General features: G+C 41.3%; 1 protein-coding gene across 19 annotated transcripts in view; it reads left to right on the top strand.

Annotated features, from left to right (window-relative positions):
- Positions 1–20,829, top strand: part of plx (PTB_TBC1D1_like and TBC domain-containing protein plx) — a 33,039-nt gene extending 12,210 nt beyond the window's left edge. For 3 of the 19 annotated variants that reach the window (XM_086830065.1, XM_086830066.1, XM_020957027.2), the window contains 7 exons: positions 983–1,447; positions 14,880–15,649; positions 15,740–15,916; positions 16,447–17,334; positions 17,423–17,565; positions 17,630–18,222; positions 18,283–20,829. In XM_086830065.1, coding sequence (XP_086686191.1) covers positions 983–1,447; positions 14,880–15,649; positions 15,740–15,916; positions 16,447–17,334; positions 17,423–17,565; positions 17,630–18,222; positions 18,283–19,890 — 4,644 coding nt within the window. In that variant the 3' untranslated portion in view covers positions 19,891–20,829. Of the gene's footprint in view, positions 1–982; positions 1,448–7,827; positions 7,905–8,110; positions 9,841–14,879; positions 15,650–15,739; positions 15,917–16,446; positions 17,335–17,422; positions 17,566–17,629; positions 18,223–18,282 lie in introns of those variants that run through there. The other 16 variants (XM_086830068.1, XM_086830067.1, XM_086830074.1 and 13 more) reach the window with 15 other exon arrangements.
- The last annotated feature ends 2,556 nt before the right edge of the window (positions 20,830–23,385 follow it).

Raw genomic sequence — 23,385 nt, 5'->3', positions numbered from 1 at the left:
TAATTTTACATTACGGCTTTTTCCTTGAAAATAAGACTTTTCTCGCGCTACTTCCGCTACTTACAATTGATGTTAATTTTAGTATATCTGGTGTATATATATTTTTTTCTATTTTTAAAACCTCTATAACAGAAACACAGCAGAAGGCACTCTTATACAGAGAGAAAAATGTATTTTAAATTGTTTATATATATTTACATTTATGCCCAATGATTAAAGCAAAGAAATAACTTTACTTTTAAGAAATGGATAATTAATCTGATGCAGTAAGCGGTCATTAAGTTTTTAAAAATCTACTTAAGACTGTCAATTTTAAGCGTCTTCTTTTCTGTGTACCAGAAATGCCGCCCCATTGGGGCAAAGAACACAACGACCTGCTTTTCTGTCAACTACAGCTCCTGCAGCCACAACAACGACACACCCTTGCAGTGAGCACAACCCAATTTCCGCCTTGCCACACAAGCCCCCAGCTCATAGTGTCGCCACTCCCTAGTTACCGGGCTTTAGTTGTTAGCATAAAAAAAGGGCCAAGAACAAAATGGAAAAGTAAAAAAAAGAAATACGAAAATAGTGCCGGGGAAGGATAGGCGTCGAGCGACGGGTACCGGAAATGGAGCAGCCGCCATGTTGGCAGGCATGTCATGTCGTCGTTGTCACCATTGCCTGCTGCTATCTCGCTCTGAGGCCGCACTTCCTTTCTGCTTGTGCATGCAAGTATGTAAACTGATTAAAAAGAATTTAATACTGTTAATCTGCTTCGCGTAGTGGAAACATCTAGCAAATTATCAAACAACGCGCATTCATTTGCTTCTGTTTCCCTTCGGGTTTATTTCATTCTCACATTGAGAATGATTTAAAAGCGTATTATAGGTAGTATTTAAATACTTTTTTGTCATATCATATCTTTAATAAGAATTAAGAAGACTATTTATAATTATGAATAAAAAGAATTTAGTAACTAACTTGAATATTTTACTTGCAGCTATCGGTGGGCATTGAGCACGGCATATTGGAGTCATACAACTCGGACTTTGAGCTGCAGTTCAGCCATCCCCTTAAGCATATCGTCGGCATGTGCCGCATCATCCACAAGCCGCTGGCAAAGAGCATCGGGAACGGGTTCCTGCAGCTCAAGTCGAGTGCTGGCCACGCCTCGGCCTCTTCCACCGGCGCCTCAGCCTTGTCCCACGGGAGCAACAGCAGCAGCTCGCTGACCGGAAACGGACCTCGCCACACACTGACCGCATCCACGTCCTATGGCTCACTCTCGTCCAGTGCGGCGTCCGCTTATCAGCAGCAGCAGCAGCTGGCGGCGGAGGCTGCGGCGGAGCAGCCGCAGAACTTCATGGAATTCCAGGGCCCCATCACCGGACTGGTCTACTTGCTGAAGGACCCCAAGGATCCGCTGCTGCACATCTATCTCTTCGAGTGCGAGGCCGTTGAGGAGGTGAGTTCCGAGTCCCGCCCAGAAGACGGATGGGAAAAGTTGTCGACAGTTTTGGCCAACATTGTGTCAGATGTCTGTCCTCTGGCAGTTCGTTTTCTCACAATCTCTGTCATTTCTAAGGGGGAAACTGAACCATTCTGGCCAAAAACCAGGGGGGGCTTGTGTGTGTGCGGACAGTTTGTGGCCTTTTGAAATGCTTTCATATGGAAATGTTTAGAAAAGTTGCCACACAATAGTGTTCCATATGAAAACTACTTGGATTAAATTGCACAGAACGTGCAGGAAAAGCGCCAAAAAGGATTTTGTGGGTCTTTGTTCGGTGCATAATAAGTTTGAAATGCTTAATGAGCGAAGCGACCTCCGGCAACGGAAATATCGCTTTTGTTTTTAATGGTCGCATTAAATGTATAGAAAGATGCCTTTTTAAATAAACTTTCAATGACCAAGTATCGGAAATATTTTGATGTCTTTCTGAAAAACTATTGCTACTGCAAATGGAACGTTTTCTTGTTATACTGACCACACAATTTAATTAGAAAAGCGGAGTGCATTTAACCCTTAATCCTTCCCCACCGACCGGGCTGTGTCTGCCAAAAATAGTAACGAACGAATTTAGCCTGAGTCATGACCTCTTTTTGTTATCAAAAAGCCCCCCATTCAGGGCGTTATATTCCAAAGTCTGAACGTAAACAACCCTGGTGGTTTGTGAATTTGGTTAGACGCCCAGCACGCCATAAATCGACTTCCGTTTGCATTTCTAATTAAATAGTTCAGCAACTAGAGAAGCAACTAAATTGGGGCTGTGTTCGACGAGAATCCACTAAATTAGGACTGCTGCCGCTTCCACACGACCTCCCGCGTTGACCTTCTGCAGCAAAGTAAGGCAAAAACACGTAAAAAGTTACTCCGAGGGAACAAATCCACTTTTACGCTTTTTCCAAAAGTGGTCACGCCCCTTCGATGGCGAACAATAGGGTGAAAAATTAAATGCCAGTTTTTGGTCGAAAACTTGAGGGGAAAAAACAAGCCATGAAAATATAAACACAAAAAAGTATGCGTGTATTTCATGCACATTTCCATTTCGGGGGTGTTAGCTCCCTTTTGTATTGTAAAAATACTAAATTCCGACATATCCGATGGTCCACTATATCCCAGATACTGAAAAAGCTATTATTTCGGACGCTTTTTAAGCTTAAATTAAACTGAATTCAAAATATTCATTTTATACTGAATATTTTTTTAAAGCACCGTATCTTCGTGTATTTTCACATTTTCTCTTTGCTGTTTCATTGAGTGTTTCCACTTAATTTCATCGTAATTGTTCGTTTTTGTTAGTTTTTTTTGTTGGCTGCTCATTGCATGTCAAAAGCGTTTTAAGCCCCATCAGTTCACTGCGCCCTGCGTTTTGGCCATGATGTTGACGTGGCTCCTCGATTGTTTCGTGGGTGTGAGCCGGCGTCGCTCGGAAGTTTTATTGAGTTGTGCCTCCTGCACTCCGTTTCCAGCTGGTTGTTATATTTTCGCTAGATCTGGGTCAGTGTTCGCATTACGATCGCCTTAAATGCTTTACCACCTGGGATAGCATGCAAAGGCACAATGCACTGAATGGAGTACTATGTACATTTGAATGTGTATATATGAATTATTCTTTCCAGTTGTTTCTCATTTGAACTATATCTTTAAGTTTGCAAACTCCTTAAACATCAAAACCCCTTAATAATGTCATTTTGAAACATTTAAATTGTTGATAGAGTAATTTGTTACATCTTTTGTACACAGATACAGTTTTTCCCATTGTATTATTCAGAAATCTCTACTACCGTAATAAAAGTCTTGAAGTTTTGTTATCATTGGATCCGCAAGGACCATACTCTCCTTCTTAAAAGATCTACATGAAATCTACCCACATTTTTATACCCTTGCAGGGTATTATAATTTCAGTCAGAAGTTTGCAACGCAGTGAAGGAGGCACCTCCGACTATATAAAGTATATATATTCTTGATCAGGATCAACAGCCGAGTCGATCTAGCCATGTCCGTCTGTCCGTCTGTCCGTCTGTCCGTCTGTCCTTCTGTCCGTCTGTCCGTCTGTCCGTTTCTACGCAAACTAGTCTCTCAGTTTTGAAGCTATCTGAATGAAACTTTGTAGTTAGCCTTCTATATACTCTCACTCGTATATATGTCGGAACGGGCCGGATCGGACGACTATATCATATAGCTGCCATAGGAATGATCGTAAAATTTTTACAAAAAAATTTTTAACTTTTTCAGTTTTCAATAGAATTGGATCAAATTTAAGATATAGCCATTTTACTATACTCTACAATTTTGTGTAAAATTTTATGAAAATCGGACCAATATATCATATAGCTCCCATAGGAACGATCGAGAAATTAATACAATTAAATTTATAACTTTTTTAGTTTTCAGCTGATTTTCATCAAATTTAAGGTATAGCTATTTTATATTAGTCTTAAATTTTTTGTCAAATTTTATGAAAATCGAACGACTATATCTTATAGGTGCCATACAAACGATCGTTTGATGTAGAGGAAAAATGCAAATCTGTGAATGTAAAACTGCAAATATAATATGTATAGGTGAATGAAATGAAAGCAGGTATTATTATTCATTGTTTTTTAACACAAATATATATAATTTATATTGTATGGATTCCTATTCATAGAAGTTCTATCTGCAAGGGTATATAAACTTCGGCGTGCCGAAGTTAGCTTTCTTTCTTGTTTTGTTTAACCGAGTTTAAAATTTGCCATGGATTTTATTTTATAGATGCATAAATGGTAAATGCAAGATTGTAGTAAAACTAAATATATATATATATAATATAAATGTTTTTAAAAGAAAGTTAGTTTAATTTCTTATTGATCCAATTAAAATTTTTAAATTATTTTTGGAATTTTCTACGATTTGGTATATAAATTATAATACAGAACGCTGTCTGTTTCATATTTGTGGTTTTCTGTTGTTTACTTTCAACGTGTTTATCGTCAGTAAGAAATTTGTCTGGCACTAAATAATCTTAGTTGAAACGAAATTTCCAAGGAAAATGTTTTCATTAAGCCCATTTTATTTGAATTAATATCACAATTAGTTTTCAGTCAGTTCAGTCCGTACTGTCACTATGTTCTTTGATTTCAAAGTTTTATGAGCTAAGTTTAAAAGAGTTTGACTGGGAGTAAAATGCACAAAATTTAACAAGACTACATATTAAATTTGTATAAATAAATAAGCAATTTTAAAACATGCCCTAATGCAGCCTAATGAGGTGTTGCCATTAAAAAAGAAAAACGGATTAGAAATATCAAAGAAAAGCATAATTGGCCAACCTGTCGGATACGTTCCGCTGATTGAGCCGCTAATTGAAGCCATTAGGCACCGAGATAAACGCACTTTCCCCCGTTCTTTATTCGCAGAATAGAGAACAAAAACAGAAAAGGGGAAAGCCATTAGGAAAATGCTGGAAAAATAAAGCTAATTGCAAGGATTCGGATAAGCGAGGCACACTTTTGTTGCCACCTGTGGTCCGCTATTCAGGGCCAACGGTGGTGGCGGCGGCACTTAAACAACATCATAAGCTCGTAAATATTTAAAGCCTTAGCAGCTCCACCTGCGCAGTGTCCTGGCCAGAGCGTGGTCCTGTGCATCATTAGCAGGTGGATCCGTGCCATGTCCTTTGCTAAATGACGCATGGCGCAGAGCTGCCATTTGCCTGTTTAAAGTTCGGGCCTGCCCCGCCCGCTTCCTGCAGGATCTGTAATGGTGCGGCACAGGACTCTCAGTGGGGCGATGGGACGGGGCCAATTCAAGGCGGGGTCCTGGTCCACCCATCCCATCACATGTCCTTCAGCATAGCAGCCTCAACAACTCGGTTGGGCCAACAAGGAAACTAATCGAGTGTGTTGGCAACCTTTCAAACTGTCGGCAATTTCGCAGTCCTTTGAAGCTGCCGTATCATGGTGCTCGAAGGAAATCGCTTAAAGTGTCCACATTATGCACACTGAATGAGCGCCCTCAGCCTGTATATATCCTCTGAAAGTTGTTTGGTATTCCAAGTACACAGCAAATCCCCCAGTAATAGCACTGTGCATTTAGTGACTATAAACTCTCCAATAAGTGAGTGAGTAATGCAGTTTATATTATACTACTTCACTGCTTTTAAACTGTGGTTAATTGATGTAGTCTATAGGTCATTTTCAATAAATATAACATTCTCTATTATGTTGTCAATATGTTATCATGCGCTAAAGAATATAATTTCCTTACTCTTTTTCCTAATAATTCTTGCAGAAGAGATCCCATTGAAACCAATATTGAACACTTAAAGCCTCTGCTACCCCTCAAAGCCTCCTTCTCCTTTGCCAGATAATTGGGTTCCACTTTTATTTCCTCGAATTGCATGCAAAATATTCCCTCCATCCGGTTTGCAGGATGAACTTGGCAAGGAAGCCGGCCCGGTGAACAAATTGAATTTGTCGCACATCGGGGAAGGAAGAAGCATTTTGTGCCATGATTAGATTGAAGTCGGTCCTTTGTCCTCTGTCCCCTGCCGGTGTGTTGGTGGTGGCTCCTTCGTTGTGCTTGCCAAATTGATTTTATAGTCAGTGTTCTAGTTCGCTACTGGCATTTAAAAGGGAATGTTGATTTAGTTTCAGTTTATTATTTGCATTTGCCAATAAATAAATGAAAGAGAGAAGCCACTTTGATATTTGCCATTGGTGAGAACTCATGGAACACAGATTTCTGACAGGAGTTCAGTTTAAATGTAAGGATTTGTAAATAAATTTAACGTCATTCAGCTATTAAGCTATCTTGCTACACCTATCTAAAGGTCTACTGTATAACAAATAATTGGACTTGAGTCTATGCCCATCATTTTTAATAGACTTGTTTTGGATTTATTATTATGAATAACCAATGATAATAAAAAAGGAGGAAAGAAGTTAATCGCAAATTTATATAAAGTGTTTTAAATAATATATTAACAAGGAAATGAAAACAATTTTGTACTCTTGCAGTTTTACAACTTAAAAATTGAAAATCGATCCATTTGTTCAAATGAAATAGAAATGATATAATGATATAATGTTTTTCAATATATATGTATGCTTGATAACTTATGAAAATCACATTAATTTATTCACATTCCTTTTATAAAAAAATACGCAAAAATGTGCTCTACATTTTGTGCTACATTCTTTTGTAAGTTTCCATCAGTTTTAACTTTTTCATTAAGTAAGCATACTTAAACAAATTGAATTAGCTATGCCCTGTGCTATGCTTTGCTCCTTTAAATTCCCTATAAGTTTTATTTTAAGTTTCCATGTATTTCCATGATTTACCAATGTGATAACTACAAAAATTACTATTTACCCATCATTATGAAATTATTCACACAGGTTTCTAGTACAACAAGGAAATATCAGTACTTATTGAATTATGTGGGAGAAGTTTAAGGCAATTCGTTAGATATATTGTATATGTAACACGTTTCTAAAAAAACACTTCAAAAATAAAATTGTTGGATATGGATATTGAATTGAATTTATAATTATTTCACCTACCTACCTATTTATATATAAATAAGAAAGGAAATAGCACTTAAAATAGTCTTTTACAATCTTTTGTAAGTTTTCAAAAGTTTTAAGTTTTTTGTTTATAAATTTGAGAATACTTAAACAACTTGAATTAAGTATGTCCATGCTCCTTTAAATTCCCAACAAGTTCTATTTTTAAGTTTCAATGTATTTCGGATGTTATAGCAGGTAAATGCACTAGATTACTATGATTTACCAATATGATAACTACAAAAATGACTATTTACCGATCACTTGTGAAATTTTTCACGAAGGTTTCTAATACAACAAGGCAATAGCAATTAGATTTTGTGTATTAAAAACTAATTTCCACCATTCTGGATATGGATATTGAATTTAATTGATCATAATTTTAAATATACATAATTTTTCCCTTTATATTCAAGTAGTAGTAGTCCCCTTAAATAATAAATTTTTGCTTGCATTGCATTACAATGTATATTTGTTGGCACTTTTGACTTTGACCGATTAAGCATCGATTGGCATTCGCTGATTACCATTTCCCTGTGGCAATATCCAGATGTTGCATTTACCATGGTCTGGTGCCCAATGCCCAATGTTTGTAATTTATGATCTTATTTACCGCACGCAGTATTAAGTATTCGCCGGGTGGTCCGAATAACCAAATTTCTCCCGCTCTCGCACTCACATTCGCAGTCGCTCTCACATCCGCTCTCACCGAGCTATATCTTCTTCGATTTCGCATGCGCAGGTCGCTATATCTCGGCATATCGGCATATGTATCTTCATACTTCTCGGATCGTCGCCAGTCGTTTGACGGCAATTGAATCGCGTGTTCGCGTTTCGCTCGAAAGGCGGCGAGAGTTACCCCGTCAACAATCGTAAATATAATATTTGCAGAAAGTGAAGACGGGGAGAAAAGACAACAACCGTCGAATCGCGACAACAAATTAGTGAAATGGGCAAAACAAAAACAAAACTCGTTCGGGCCAGAAATAATACAGTGATTGGCAAATAAAAAACACAACAGGCACGCTTTTTTTCAAAAATAAAAATAAATCAGTTACTAAAACGCGCCAACGAAAGCAAAACAGTGTATATATATATTATACAAAGAACACAAAGTCATATCCAAACTCGTATATATATACACGTAGAATAATGCTTATTTTTGTCCGTCTTGGCCATTCCTATTATTCGTTTACTCTGACGTTTGTTTTTACCTAATTGAAACGTCAACATAAATTGGTACTTTAAGCACTGAGAAAAGTATTGATTGCTTCCAACATTCTGATTTAGAAGGGTCAGAAATACTCCTTAATAAGGATGCACATCTGTAAAAATATTTTATAAAATAGTACAAAGTATAGGTAGGAGTCCAACCAGTTTTAGAAGTTCAGATAGGATCGGAGCTCGTAACTCTTACATAAATCGATCTACGAAATATATTCCACTCGATGCAAGCAAAAGGCACTCAATAATAGGCTCTCTTTGTCCCAAATATCGTGTAGTTGCAAAGTGCCATTGCAAACATCTCTCGGAATCTAGGAATCAATTCAGGCAAAGTCAATTAACGCGACAATTAGCAGGGGAGCAAGTTAAAGATACATTTGTATAGGGGGATATAAACAAATACTTTCGACTTACATACATAACATATACGTATATACAGTTATAAATATACATCGGCATTGTGTTATTATCGGCATATATCGGTGCTTTGTCTCGCAAGTGGGTTACAGAGACAAGTGCAGCGCTGGGAACCTTTTTATAATTATAATGATTTATCGGCCAGCGAAGCGCAGCAGCCAGTACTTTGACCCGCACTATGTATTTCATTCCCCTGCCCCTGCCCCTCCAACAGCTGATCGATCGATCGATCGATGGGTGGTCAGAGATCGCTTGGTTAGTGTTTTGTTCGAAATTCGAAAATACTTTCGTTTAGACGCGAGAATCGTCGGCTGGCCCTCGGAACAGACTCGGTCTCGATGCGCATTTTGTTGCCGGGCTTTTCGACAGTCATTTCCCACAAAGTTCACCTCGCGAATAGTCGTAAAATCAGCTCTCCGCGGATTTAAATACACTTGGATTACCCCGTACAGCATGTGAGAGGTGTGCGTGTGTGGTTGTGTAAAAATAAACAAATCAAGGATAAACTATATTTCAATAAATATGCCCGATAAAAAGTATCTATTAAACTAAACAACATACTATAAAATCCGAATCGGAATCGGACATCAACGAGACGTGAAACAATTTATCTGAACCATAATTCATTAACGTTTTATACACTAAACGTTTAACTCTCCTCTATAATAAATGATAGTTTAAATTAATGTCCACCATTTTCGAATGCCAATTGTGTGCAGAGAGCCACTAAAAGTGTTTGACAAAGTTATTACCCAAAACGAGTTGAAATGCCCACAAAATAGTGCTAAATTGCAAAATAAAATCCAACCCTTAAAGTAATAAAAATAGTTAATACTAAAGTTAATTATTGTTTTTTGTGATGCAGCAGCACGCGTTGTGAATACTCTTCTCTCAAGAATCTTGTGATTAAAAAATATACTATGGAAAACTTGTGATAGAGTCATTACAACTCAAACTTTGCTCACTCAAAGTTCAAGGATATAGTTCAAAAGATATAGTTTCGCTGCGGACGCAGTTGCGAAAGTAAGTTGCAATAGCTGACGACACACCTGGAAATCCCTCAACCATCCCATCCGGCGCACAGAGATGTTCACGGTGCCATTCCATCGGGACACCATCCTGACCACCTCCGTCAGCGATGCCTCGGTGCTCAACAAGAGTCGGGCCGTATGTAGAGATTCGGACGTTGTGTCCACTGTCCCCTGTCCAATATTCATTGTTCCCTGTCCAGTAACCCCCAGTATCGATCACTAACCCACTAAATTGATTTCAATTTCGCCTTCTGTAATTTGTGAATGTGCTCGCTGCCTCTCTATTTACTTTCCGCCCGTGTGTTTTGCCTTTCTGTGCGGCGTCTTATGCAACGGTTTGTTATGCATGCACTGCTGCGATTGCTTTGTTCTTTTGTCTCCCAACTAATTGCAGCGTTTAGGCCAAGTTAAAAGTCGACTTTGCCCTGGGATTTTCCATAAAGACACCCCCTCGGCAGATACTGCCGCTCGGCGTTAATTGATTTGCCCTTGGGGCGGCCTTCTTCCCATCGGCAGGCAGGGCTCAATAATAATAGACTAGCTCCGCCAGTAGTGCTCTGCACCTTTCGAGTTGGACTTTTATTGAAATTTAAACGGCAAGAGACAATTCGCATGTAAATGAATCGGATATTCTATTTTGCGGATTACCATATAGAGTGTATTTTTTTTGCTTTCACATCCCACGAGAATGCTCTTCTCCCGCTTCCGCAACTCGGGCTAAATTAAATTCCGCGCGCGTGCCAAATGGTTGGTGGGAAGAAGAGTGGTCAGGCAGTCCTCCTACTGGCCGTAGGCGCCAGGAAAAGTTTCTCGAATTTGTCCTTTATGCGGCACTTGACCATGGCCATGGTGGCGTCCATTTGGGCCCTCTGGTGTCCAAGAGCGCGTAACAATCGGGGAAAAGGCCCTTTTGCAGCTTTAACTTTTCAGCTGAGTCGATTGTTCACTTGTTCACTTTCGATGGGTATTCCAAAAGTTTCGCAAAGGCCTCACTTTAGTTGTTCTTTGTTTTCTGCTCCCAACTCGTAGATTTCAAGGGCTTCTATAGAATACATATACACATAAATGTATGTAATGAAGGAAATATATTAGTGATTAGATTGACATATTTTTGGGGAAAGAGTAAAAGGAACTTTTCGAAAGTGAAAGTTTCAATTTATAGCCATCAGTTAAGACTATTATTGTGTGCGGCGTAAAAGTATGCAACGTTTAAATCATACTGACCCAAGGGTATTTTATGGTCTGAAATTATAAATTTAGTTCTAATTTCAAAGTCTGCAATACAGTCATGTGTTCAAGTTTAGTTAAATATCAAGAAAAATGTAATTTTTTGCACGTTTAACGTATAATTAAAACGTAAAAATTAATCCAAGGGCACAAATAAATATATTAAAAATGCAGTGCCTGGAGCCGGTGACGCATTTAACTAAAGGAATTAAGTTTAAATTTCAATTGATTTAGATGCTTTGAGGAACCGGTCACAAATTACCGGTGCAATAAAGTATCTGCGATCACCTCAATGCTCTAAGCTGGCTAACGAATTAAACTGTAATTTAGCTACATGCTAATGTATGACATTAACTTTAATCGCTTCAGCTTTCAAGCAAAGTTATACGAGTTATCTGTGCATTTGTTCCTCGATGCCCAATAGGCAATAGCCGAAAGATATTTGAGCCATAATTCGAATTAGCACAAGATAAACATCCCGACTTTCGACAGGGGGCTTGGTCGGTCGGTCAATGATAAACACATAACAATAAACAAGGCGCTATTTTCTGTTTGCTCAAGTGGGCCGGAACCGGACCCGGTTTCGGACCGGATCGAACCCGGCAGCGTCGCCAATTGGCAGGAAAATGCGTTGCACACACACAGTTTTGACCTTAAGGCGAATGTAAACAAGTTGGTCCGGCGGCCTGCAATAATGGTGATGGTCATGATGGGTTGGCCATGCCAATTGTCGTTCAATCGATCCGTCCTTTTGAGGGGCCGCGTTCGGGTTCAACACACCGCAGCTGCTTTTGCTGTCCCTGCTGCCCCGAACCCCCTTAAAAAACGAAACGAAAACTCTAAAGTGAGCTCCAGGTCTTTATTATTATTCGCCAGACGCCCTGACATCGCACATTGCAATTTGCAATTGCATAAAAAGACATAAAACAGCAAACGAGCACCGATAACAGCAAACGACAGACGGACAGACAGACAAGCAGACGTCTGACGGAAAACACAACTAGAGGACTACAAAAAATATGGCATAAAAAACGCTGACATGAAACATTAAGTATTATGGTTCAGACATTTGGCGACATTTGCATGGGCTTTATATTATTCAAACTGAAATTGTTTATACATATGAAAAAGAAGTCTTTGGTAGCAAATGTACAACATTTATCAAGTAGTTTCAAGGTCAAGATAAATAAATATCAAGATTTCCAGTTAATCTTCACTAATAGTTAAAGAACTTGAGAGCTATTAAAAAAAGAAAAAAAGGTTATATAAATATATATATAATAATATAAATATAATTAACCTGGATAGTTATGATAAGAGTTAACTGAGAGATATGCACTGCTGAAACTTTACAATGTTGCTTCGCTATATGGAAGTTTCTCAACATGTTTCTAGCAACATTTCCCAGTACACTTCGCACTGTTAAATGTGGTTCTCAGCACCGATAGCTCAGCTTTCTCTTGATTCGTTCCACCCTGTGTTAAAGTTATTAGGTTTTTAACCCAATACTCCATAAATTTAGGAAATTGCCAAATATTTCTTTATTTACTTTTGTTATTAAGCAAGACTTTGGATTACAAAAAAAAATACTTAGGGTTATTGAATGATAGTAGCTGTTGTTAAACATATTTTCCTGTATAAGTATAAACTAATATATATAAATATCCATTTCATTTTTTAAGCACAATTCAAACCAAGTTTCGAGGAAAATGAGTAAAAAGCACAGAAAATGTGGGCGATTATAAACGCGTGCAAATCGCCTGCAAATCGCTTGTAATTTGACTGCTGTGTTGTCATTGCAAATTGTCAAGGTTGTTGCGTTCTGTGGCGCACAGATTAAGCACCGTTGATTCGGCATTAAATATATGCACATTGTTATAAACAAAGTGAGCAAATCAACAAATAAAAAATAAATACAGGTACTGCAACCAACAACTGATACTTTAGCAATAGTACAAACTCGTAAAAATAAAGGAAAAAAAGACAAAGTCATCGAGTGAAACGCGAGGCGAACGTGACGTTGAATTGAATTCCTGCGAACAGTTTTTCATTATTTATGTATGAGCGACGCTTGATTTTTTAAACAATAATAATAAAAAAGAGAAACACACATGAGTGTGTATATATTCAAATAATATATTGCCAGACAGTTGTCAAGCGTGCCGCAAAAATCCAAATTAATATTTAGATACAATGTGTGTATAGTATAGGTAAAAATATTATATTGGAATATATAAATAAAAGAAATCAAAGAATTTATTTTAAATAAGGGCGTTATCTAAATAATATCTTTACAAAGTTTTTTAAATAATATTCTTCTCGAAGAAATCCAATACAATTATAATTGCAAGCTTTCTGTAATATTAATATCAATAAGATCAATCGTGCAATATAGTTAAAGATTTAACATTTATATATGAAGTGATATTGAGTTTGGTATTTTTGACAATCTATTGTAATTAAACATATAGGAATATCCCTGCCTTTTTTATAGATTAAGAAGAAAAGAAAATTTAAAGTATAACTTTATGATTTTCTCATTAACCAATACATAGTTGGGTTATCATTGAGCGTTGTAATATCAAATCTAAAATTATCTTAATATTTTTGCTCGGACTTTTGGTCTGCAAATGACGTCACGATCACTCGGCCAACGACTGATCACGAATTGGGCAAAGAAGAAGAAAAGTCCCAAAATAAGAATGAAAATTGAAATCAATTTAGGAAGATACATTTTGTACATTCGTTCGTTTGTTTGAGAGATTCTGTGCCCTAAAATTGCTGATAAATGACAATTAGATGCGGCTCTACATATATATGTATATGTATGTATCCTAAAGATACCACATACTTGAGTGTATCTGAGAGATACGTTTTCGAGACGCATCTGACAGACAGCTAGCTACACTCACCGAGAGTGAGATGACATTGGACTTTAACCTGTTGGTTTCCGCCAGAATCATTTCTGGCAGCCTTTCAATGCAACCAAAACGATGGGGCAAGGGACGTCGGGCTCCTCCGCTCTCTCTTTCCGAAGGAAAACCCCCTGATATGCAGTGTGCTCTCTTGATATCTTTAGTGCCATCATCAGTGCACGCCGGGAGCAGGTGATGCATCCCTCCGGATCTTCTAGACACGATGTCTGCAGATGATCACAATGAGTCACCTTAGAGCACACAGTTTGATCTGTGAAAAAGAGATGACTTTTGAAACATTGCGGAGAGTATCTGGTTTAAATGGTAATCTATGTTTATGCAACTAAATTGTTGTATGTTTTAATGTCTATTTTATAGGCTAAAAATCAAATCAAAGACTTATCAGCGTGTGGCAACAGCTTGCGTCTTCGCCTTGCCTTAATTGAGCCTATGAAAACTTGTTAAAGTAATTTTCTGAAATTGTTGCATTCTCTTTGTTCTTAATTAATTCGGGGGACCTACCAATATTTATCTGGAAATTGCTTTATCAAATTCCAAATTGATTACAAAATTAGTCGGGAAATGTCCTGACTGAGATTACTAAACATAAAGTTTTACCCAGAGCACTTCAACAAATGAATATGCACAATCCCTTGAAATTGGCTGGAATTTTGGTGGAGTTTGTAACAAAGTTCCGCATTTGCTGTGGCTTTTCCAAATGAATATAGCCATGGTGCAGTCACGCAAGTGTCCGAACTTAAAATATGAGATGGATGTCCAGCGAACTTGGCTCCGCTTTTGACAGCTCCTCCCGAATCCCCATAAGTGGCGGAAGCACACAAAATTTGTCATAAACCCGAGAGTCGTAAAAGACAGGAAAAGGGAACCGGGGGACATGGTAGATGGTCATTCGTGAATTCATGGGGAGGCTTGGCTTCTTGCTCTTGTACTGACTGCACGTTCGTAACTTTCCCCATCAATCCCCAACCTGGAGAAGATGCGAGTTTCTAACCCCCTTTGATGAACTTTGCAGATGGCCGAGCTGATGCACCAGATGCGGGATCCGGCACACACGCTCGGCGGATCCGTGGGCAGCATTCCGCAGACGCTGATCGGGGGCGGAGGCGGAAACGGAGGCCACAGCTCCTCCAATGGCGGCCTGAACGGCATTCATGCGACGCCCGCCACCAACCTAAAGATGAGCGAGGCGATGAGGAGTGCCCAGCATGACACCAGCCCCAATCCCGTCAGCTCCAAGATGAAGGCCTCCAAGTCGTACACGCACGGCTTGAGCAGCTCCTCGGGCACTGTAAACATACCCACGTCCACTTCGGCCCAGAGCAATCTCTCCCTGCTGGCGGACATCTCGCCGAACCACACTCACTTCTTCGAGGTGATGTATGTGGGCAAGATCCGGGTCTCCCAGAAGCGGGTGCCCAACACATTCATTGACGACGCCCTGCCCAAGTTCAAGGCCTACGATGCCCAGCGGCTGAGGCTCCTCCAGAACCGCAAGATGTCGCTGAGCAGCGAGGGCGGCGTTGGCATAGAGGCCAAGTCCGGCAGCTCCCTCAAGAGCCACGACCTCAAGGAGGAGGACGAGGACCAGGAGCAGCTGCAACAGCCACCGTCAGAGGATGAGGTGCGAGGGTCACAGGCCAGACCCAAAGTGCAGCTCCAGCTGACGGGCGCCGAGGACGGAGCTGCCCCGCGACCGCTGGAGGAGAACAAGGAGAACAAGTCTCCGGAGAAGCGACAACTGCTGCGAGGTCAGAGTCAAATTGAGCTGGGACACAAGGAGCAGTAAGTATTATCCATCGACTCGCCGATTACCCCTTTCCCCTGAGATATTCGACCAACAACAACTTTTCCGTCTTGCCCAAAACCCCAAAGCGCCGATGGCCCAGAGGCCCCACCATCGTCAGCCGATGGCCAGCTGCAGGCGCCCAATGTCATTGTCAATAAACAGCCCACGCCGCCCAGGGAGCAGGGCGTGGCCCCTGGGACTGGGGGCGCCACCTCCGCAGCCGCTGGCCCCAGTCAGCTGCATCCCAATTATGCGCTGGAGAAGTAAGTGGCCCATCCCGGCCAGACTGTCGCATGATTAGTTCGTTTTCCTCGTTTTAGTTTTCCTTTTTCGTTTTCGTTTTCCTTCCTTGGTTTCCGTTTACAACATTTTTCAGTAGAGGCTCTTTGCACTCCTTAGGGATCTTGCAAGTCAATGAGAAGCTAAGCTAAATGGCGTAATTAATTCCAGTCTTTATATTTGTTAGAAGGCTTTGTTAACAGCAGACAGATGTACTCTTGCACAAAAGCAAGGCAAGACTTAAAGCCAACTTTTAAATGTTTAGTTATTAAACTTGGAGCAACTAATAATTTATGCATTCTTTTCTTTGATATTTCTAGCCAAGATCCCTGAGGTTACGATGTGACAAATGCACTCAATTAGTACCGCTTTTGGTTCTTTAGATTGTTGCACCATTTGTTTTTTTTGGTTTGTTTCGCTTGCCAAGTAGCACCCATTGCCCCCCTTTCCCCATTTTAGTGGCATGCACCCGAATCCTTGCGAAGAATCCTCCAATTAACGACCACTCTTTCAGCATACCCAAGCAGAGGGACCGCTCCGCCTCGCAGGGCTGCATTCCGCCGTACGTGGAGCAGAACCGGACGATGGTGTTTCTGGTGGGACGCTGCGATCTCCGCCTGATATCCCCGGACCGCAAGCAAGTGCTTCTGTACAAGGACTTCAAGGACGTGGCCAGCTGTGTGCACGGTCAGAAGTCTCTCGATCACTTTGGAATCATCTGCCGGGAGCTGAATAACGATGGCTACATCGGCTATGTGTTCAAGTGCCAGTCGGAGCACGTCTGCGACGACATCGTGGCCGCCATTGCTCAGGCCTTTGACACCTGTGCCGAGCAGAAGAAGAAGCAGGAGACGCAGATCTTCAGCTGCGAGCACTGCCCGATGCTGTGGTACCACAAGCTCTGCACGGACGTCGAGGGCCTCACCGAGAAGAAGACCCAGGCCCTGATTCTGCGCCGAATCGAAACCCTGAGCGACGACGAGCAGGAAATCGTGTGGGCCAAGTTTTGCGGCTCGGAGAAGACCAACTCTCCGGTGGCCGAGCAGAATCAGTTCCTTATGATGCTCCTCCGTGCGCACTGCGAGTCCCGGCAGCAGCGCCATGTCCACGACACCGCCGAGAACCGCTCGGAGTTCCTCAACCAATATCTCGGCGGCAGCACCATTTTCATGAAGGCCAAGCGCTCCCTTACCAACTCATTCGATAATCTTCTCAAGCGGAAGCCCTCCAAGGACGACATTGCCGTGCCGGCGCACAATCTCAGGGAGATTCGTGAGGGTTCCGCCGAGCCTCTCGGCACGGAGTCCCCGCCCGAAGGCTTCCGGTCGCGATCCAACACAGTGGGAGCGAGTCCAAGCACAAAGCCCACGGCCGAGCAGCTGAAGAGCCCCATGATGGACATGTAAGTGGAGAATGAAAGGAGACCTTCCTTCCATCTGAATAGACACATTTATTTTACTTCCGTTTCTTGTGTATTCCCATTACCTCAGCTTCATTAAGGTGGGCAACAGTCCCAAGGAAGCGGAAACCCACCAGGGTTCGTGGCGCCAGGCGATACTGAATAGTGTGGTCACACCCTCCAAGGGACTGGACAACGAGGTGCCCACCGAGTTTCTGTCGCCCATGAGAAAGCGTAAGCTTAAAAGCAATCAAGTTACTGATTCGGAATTTAATTTCATTTGTCTTCTAATTTTCAGCTGTCAAGCGTGGCAAGCGGGATGCCGCAGAGCTGCGAGAATTGTGGCGCACCGCCATCAGGCAGACGATAATGCTGAACCGAATGGAGACGGAGAACGCCATGCTGCAGGCACGCCAAAACGAGAACGAGCTGAAGCGGATAAAGCTGGACTACGAGGAGATCGTGCCGTGCGACAAGCAGCTTATCGAGCGCTGGGAGCAGATTATCGAGCGCAACTCCACGCAGATTGGCAACAAAAAGGATCCCAAGGTCCTGGGCCATGCCATACGCACCGGAGTGCCGCGGTCGAAGCGCGGCGATGTGTGGACCTTCCTCGCTGAGCAGCATTCCATGAACACGGCGCCGGTGGACACTAAGCGGTTTCCCAACTTCAATACGCCGTATCACACGCTGCTGAAGCATCTCACCGAGCACCAGCACGCGATTTTCATCGATCTGGGCAGGACGTTCCCCAACCACCAGTTCTACAAGGACCCCCTGGGACTGGGTCAGCTGTCGCTGTTCAATCTTCTAAAGGCCTACTCCATACTCGATCCAGAGTTGGGCTATTGTCAGGGTCTCGGCTTCATCTGTGGCGTTTTACTCCTGCACGTGAGTTCTAACATGAATTTACTTACAAGTATTAACTAATTAACTTTGTGTATTTACCAGTGCGACGAGGCAAATGCGTTTCAACTGCTGAAACACTTGATGTTCCGCCGGAATATGCGCACCAAATACCTGCCCGACATGAAGAAGTTCCAGCTGCAGCTGTACCAGCTGTCCCGCCTGGTCAAGGATCACCTGCCGGATCTGTACGTGTGGCTCGATCAGAACGATGTGTCGCCCACCTTGTATGCGGCCCCCTGGATTCTCACCGTTTTCAGCTCGCAGTTTCCGCTGGGCTTTGTGGCCCGCGTATTCGATCTGCTCTTCCTGGAGTCCTCCGACGTTATCTTCAAGTTCGCCATCGCTTTGCTGTCCGTGCACAAGCAGCAGCTGCTGGCCAAGGATAACTTTGAGGAGATCATGGACTACCTGAAGACGGTGGTGCCTAAGATAGAGGCCGGCTGTATGGAGCAAATCATGAAGCTGGTCTTCACCATGGACATTGGCAAGCAGCTGGCCGAGTACAATGTGGAGTACAACGTGCTGCAGGAGGAGATTACCACCACCAACCATCACCTGGAAATGCTGAACAGGGAGAAGACCCAGAACCAGCATCTGGAGCAGCAGTTGCAGTTTGCCCAATCCTCGATTGCCCAGTTGGAGACCACGCGCTCCTCGCAACAGGCTCAAATCACCTCGCTGCAGTCACAGGTGCAGTCACTGGAGCTGACCATCCAGACCCTCGGTCGCTACGTCGGCCAGCTAGTTGAGCACAATCCCGACTTGGAGCTGCCCAATGAGGTGAGACGCATGCTCCAGCAGCTCGACGACCTGGAGCGCCAGCGACGCAAACCCATCTTCGCCGAGCGTAAGATCGGCAAATCCGTTTCTGTCAACAGTCACTTGGGGTTTCCACTCAAGGTCCTCGAAGAACTGACCGAAAGAGACGAACATGGTTCGCCACAAAAGCAGAAGAAGGAGAAGACACCTTTTTTTGAGCAGTTGCGCCAGCAGCAGCAGCAGCACCGCCTCAACGGCCTGCAGTCCTCCAATACCAGCGAGTCGGTTGCATCCCCGACGCCACCGTCGCGACCCAATCGTCTCCTTGACAGCGCCAGTGCCCAGACCGTCATGCAAACCAAGCTGAACGAGCTGAAGCTGCCCGAGCATGTGGATAAGTTCGTGGCGAACATCAAGAGTCCCCTAGAGGTGGACTCGGGCGTGGGTACACCCCTCAGTCCGCCCAGCACGGCGAGCAACAGCAGCGGCAGCAGCATATTCAGTCGCATGGGCTACCGGACAACACCACCAGCGCTTTCCCCGCTGGCCCAACGCCAGATTTATGGCGTTGCCATCACCACGGCACCCTCGCCGGCGCATATGGAACAGGTGCCGCCGGCAATGACAACGGCTGCCATGCTGCCGCGGGAGGAGCCCAAAGAGGAGCCGCAGGCCATGCACCCGCTCAGCATGGTCGGTGGCGATGTAAACGTCCGCTTCAAGGGCACCACGCAGCTCAAGTCCATTCGTCCCGTGCACCATATGCGCGCCATTGCGCTGGGCGGTGTGCAGCATCAGTCCAGCACGGAGGCGACGATGGTGGGAGTGGCGCCGGTGCCCGTGGAACTTGCGCCGCCGCAGGCAGCCGGAGCGGCCACCGGTCGCAGCTAACGGTTCTGATTCATTGGCAAGCTGCTCCGTGGATTCTACCGCGATTAGGGCAGGATCAATGCAGTTTGAAGGAACACTGAACACTGAACACCGAACCCCCACGCTACTCATAACCTCCTATGTTGCGGCTTAGATACCATTAACTCCAGCCTATAAGATACAACTAAGTACTTCGTTTTCGAGGCGCGCACAAAATGTTGCCATATAATATATATTGCCCCCAAAGTTACGCAATCGTTATAAATGACCCCAAGAATATTAAGCGAGTCTATATGCTTAGAAGATGTGGAATTGGATAATGCTTTTTCAAGGTTTTTTATCGTACTCGAAGCTTATAATCTTAGGCAGCAGCAAGTATAAAAAATACACAGAAAACCCAAATCAAAGGAAGCATTAATGCGACAGTTAAGCTTGTTTTAGTTTCTCCCCTCTTACCATTGACCTAATACTTAACGAATTTACTTAGTAGCTTGTACTTGTTGATTTTCGTGTTTCTTTAGTTCTAGAGACCATTTAGTTCATAACACTATTATACTTAGTTTAGTTATATATTTGTACATTTCTCCCAGGGTTTTGCTTTGCAATGTATGTAAACTAGAGTCAGAAACCTAATGTATAAAAACGATTCCGATGACACATGTTTGTACATTGTTCTTGAATAGGAAACAAATTTCTAAATATCTCTTTCATTATTATACTTATAATTATGGTATTTGGATTCTATTGATTGTTTTCGTGCTTATCAAATATGAACGGCAAATTAAGGCGAAATCAAAATAATAATTGCTTCTGTGTTAAGTACTTATTACGTATTGCTTAGCCGGATCCGCTTTTGTCATGCGTCCGGAGTTTGTGTAGCTGATTTGTGTTAGAATATGGGTAAAATCAACAACAAAAATTACATGAAAACAGTAATAAAGTCAAAAATTATTTAATCAATTTGGATTTCGTATATTATATTCTGGTTGGGTGCTAAGTGTCCTTATATAGCTTCACATTTTCGGGGGCAAGCACCTTGGGCAATTGACTACAAACATCGAACATGCCGATGCGGACAGCTTTTGACCTTCTCTTTATTTGGCTTTAATGGATTGGAAGGGGAGTTCTATGAAATAAAAATTTTTATAATAATTAAGTTTTACTCAACATTTTTTAAAATCATAATACGTTACACATACTTAATACCTTACGTTAACTAGAATTTTAGATTGCTTTACTACTTTATTGTAACGGTACAAAAACGGAAGGACAAATGACAATTATATGATCATAACGTATGAGTTTAAAAAGATACGTTCATGTGTACCTTTTCAGGTACTTTAATTTAATTTAAAGTTTTTGAATTCGATCATTGCAATTCGATCACTACATTCATTACATTCACCTTATAATTATTATATATACAGTTTTACATATACAGTACTGCATTCAGTTTATAAGGCTATATCTTATAGTCGTCTTATTTTTATTTTATTAATACCGAAATTCTAGAATAATATAAAATGGCTAAATGTAAATTTTAATGAAAATATTTTGAACACTGAAAAAGTTATCATTTTTAATTTTAAAAATATCTCGATCGTCCGTATGGCATCTATAGTCTGGTATTTAAAATGAACTTCTAAAAGAATACAAAATGGCTATATAATTCCGACTTATATACGAGTGATAGTATATAGAAGACTAACTGCAAAGCTTCATTCAGATAGCTTCAAAATTGTGAGACTAGTTTGCGTAGAAATGGACAGATGACATGGTTAAATCGACTCGACTGTTGATGCTGATCAGGAATATATATACTTTATAGGGTCGGGAATGTCTCCTTTCACTGCGTTGCCAATTTCTGACTATGTATATCAGAGTCTAAAATGCAGAAAACTATTCTGGAATGTGATCGACTGTAAGATGCCTTGTACCCAAAGCATTGCAAGTGAAATAATAAGGAACGTTGATATTGATCATTTACTTTGTACTATTATGTTAATATTTACAAACACTTATATTAAACAAATCGGAACGCAAATAAAAAGTTGTCAAATGCATATATGTAAATGTTGATAATTGCAAGGAACATCTTGCGCAACACTTATAAAAAAACATTTGTTGCTAGGTACATGTTGAGCATCACCCATTGGTGTTGCCAACACAAATGTAGATGTTGTAAGACCCTGCAGTACCTGTCATCAGTAATTCATCAACGTTTCATCAAGGGTCAAGGGGGTGCTGTTGATGATTCATCAATCACAGGCCATACAAACTGTTGATGAATTTAACATGGGCATGTCCTAGGCTGTTATCAATAAAAATTCATCAACAATTAATAGATGATTCATCAACAATTCATCATCAATTCATCGATGTTTCATCAACAATTCATCGATGTTTCATCAACAAATTTCTCAACGGCCGGGCCATGGTCCTGCCGACGACTGCCGTCTAGACTACCGCCGTAGAGCAGAGCGTCTTAGTAGAAGTCGCTGTCGTCAGAGCGTCGCCTCGGTAGAAGTCGCAGTTGATGACAGTCGATGACAGTGGCCTATTGATGACATGCGGTACTGCAGGGGAGTTCAATATACACAGACATTTAATTGTCTAATAACTCCATATTTGCTCAGAAAACGATTTCATTGGTGTAATTATTTGAAAAGAAATATTTACTTTTCACTAAATTCACTATGTATTATAGTATTCTGACGGTTGAATTAAAACAAACTTTATCTGATATAAATGTTGTCACTAATTTTGGTACCTCTTACTTTTACATTCTCTGAGATTTGTTATTTTAGACAGGCAGAAATGGCTAAATCGACTCGGTTAGTTATGGTGATCAATGATGTCGGAGATATCTCTTATGCTTACCATGTACTAATATTCCTGGGGTATGTTTTAATGATAATCCGCATTTCTTCATCCCTGACTTATTTCAGATCATTCAATATTTTTGTTTTAATCTGAAATCTGACCCAATTAATTAAAATAAAATACTCCAATTATAATAAGAAATTTGTGTTTTTAAGTTAAATATAATATTTAGACATTTCGCATAATTTATTCAGGTAAGGGGATCTCTATTAGTTAAATTTATATAATTAGATTTCACTTTATTATAACATGGGTCTTCTTAATTGTAAAATGCGAAAACAATTATCAATATATTATTTGTAGGTATATCACACAATGGAATGCTTATATTGCTATGTTCTATGCTTAATATCTAACCTATGTCCGGCCTATTGATTTAAGGAGGAGTCAAGTCTAAGGAAACATCACAGTTTTAGTCAAACTAAAGTTGAAGAATTTCTTCTTTTATTTATTTAAGATGGCTGAAAATTTTAGAAATTAATGTGGCACTCGAAAATTGTAATCTAAGCAAAAGCCAATTCGGCGGCACTTTGATTGAGGACTTGAGAAGCCCCACAAAGTGCGGCTGAGTTGGCTTTTATGGAGGGAAGAAGGATGTCATGTCCTGGTCCCGCCTAAAGCCCCAAAGAACCC

This window comes from Drosophila serrata, unplaced genomic scaffold (genome assembly GCF_035046125.1).
Source record: "Drosophila serrata isolate PLE 108 unplaced genomic scaffold, ASM3504612v1 contig_228, whole genome shotgun sequence".
Lineage (NCBI taxonomy): Eukaryota > Metazoa > Arthropoda > Insecta > Diptera > Drosophilidae > Drosophila > Drosophila serrata.
This window is presented reverse-complemented; position numbering and strand designations above follow the sequence as displayed.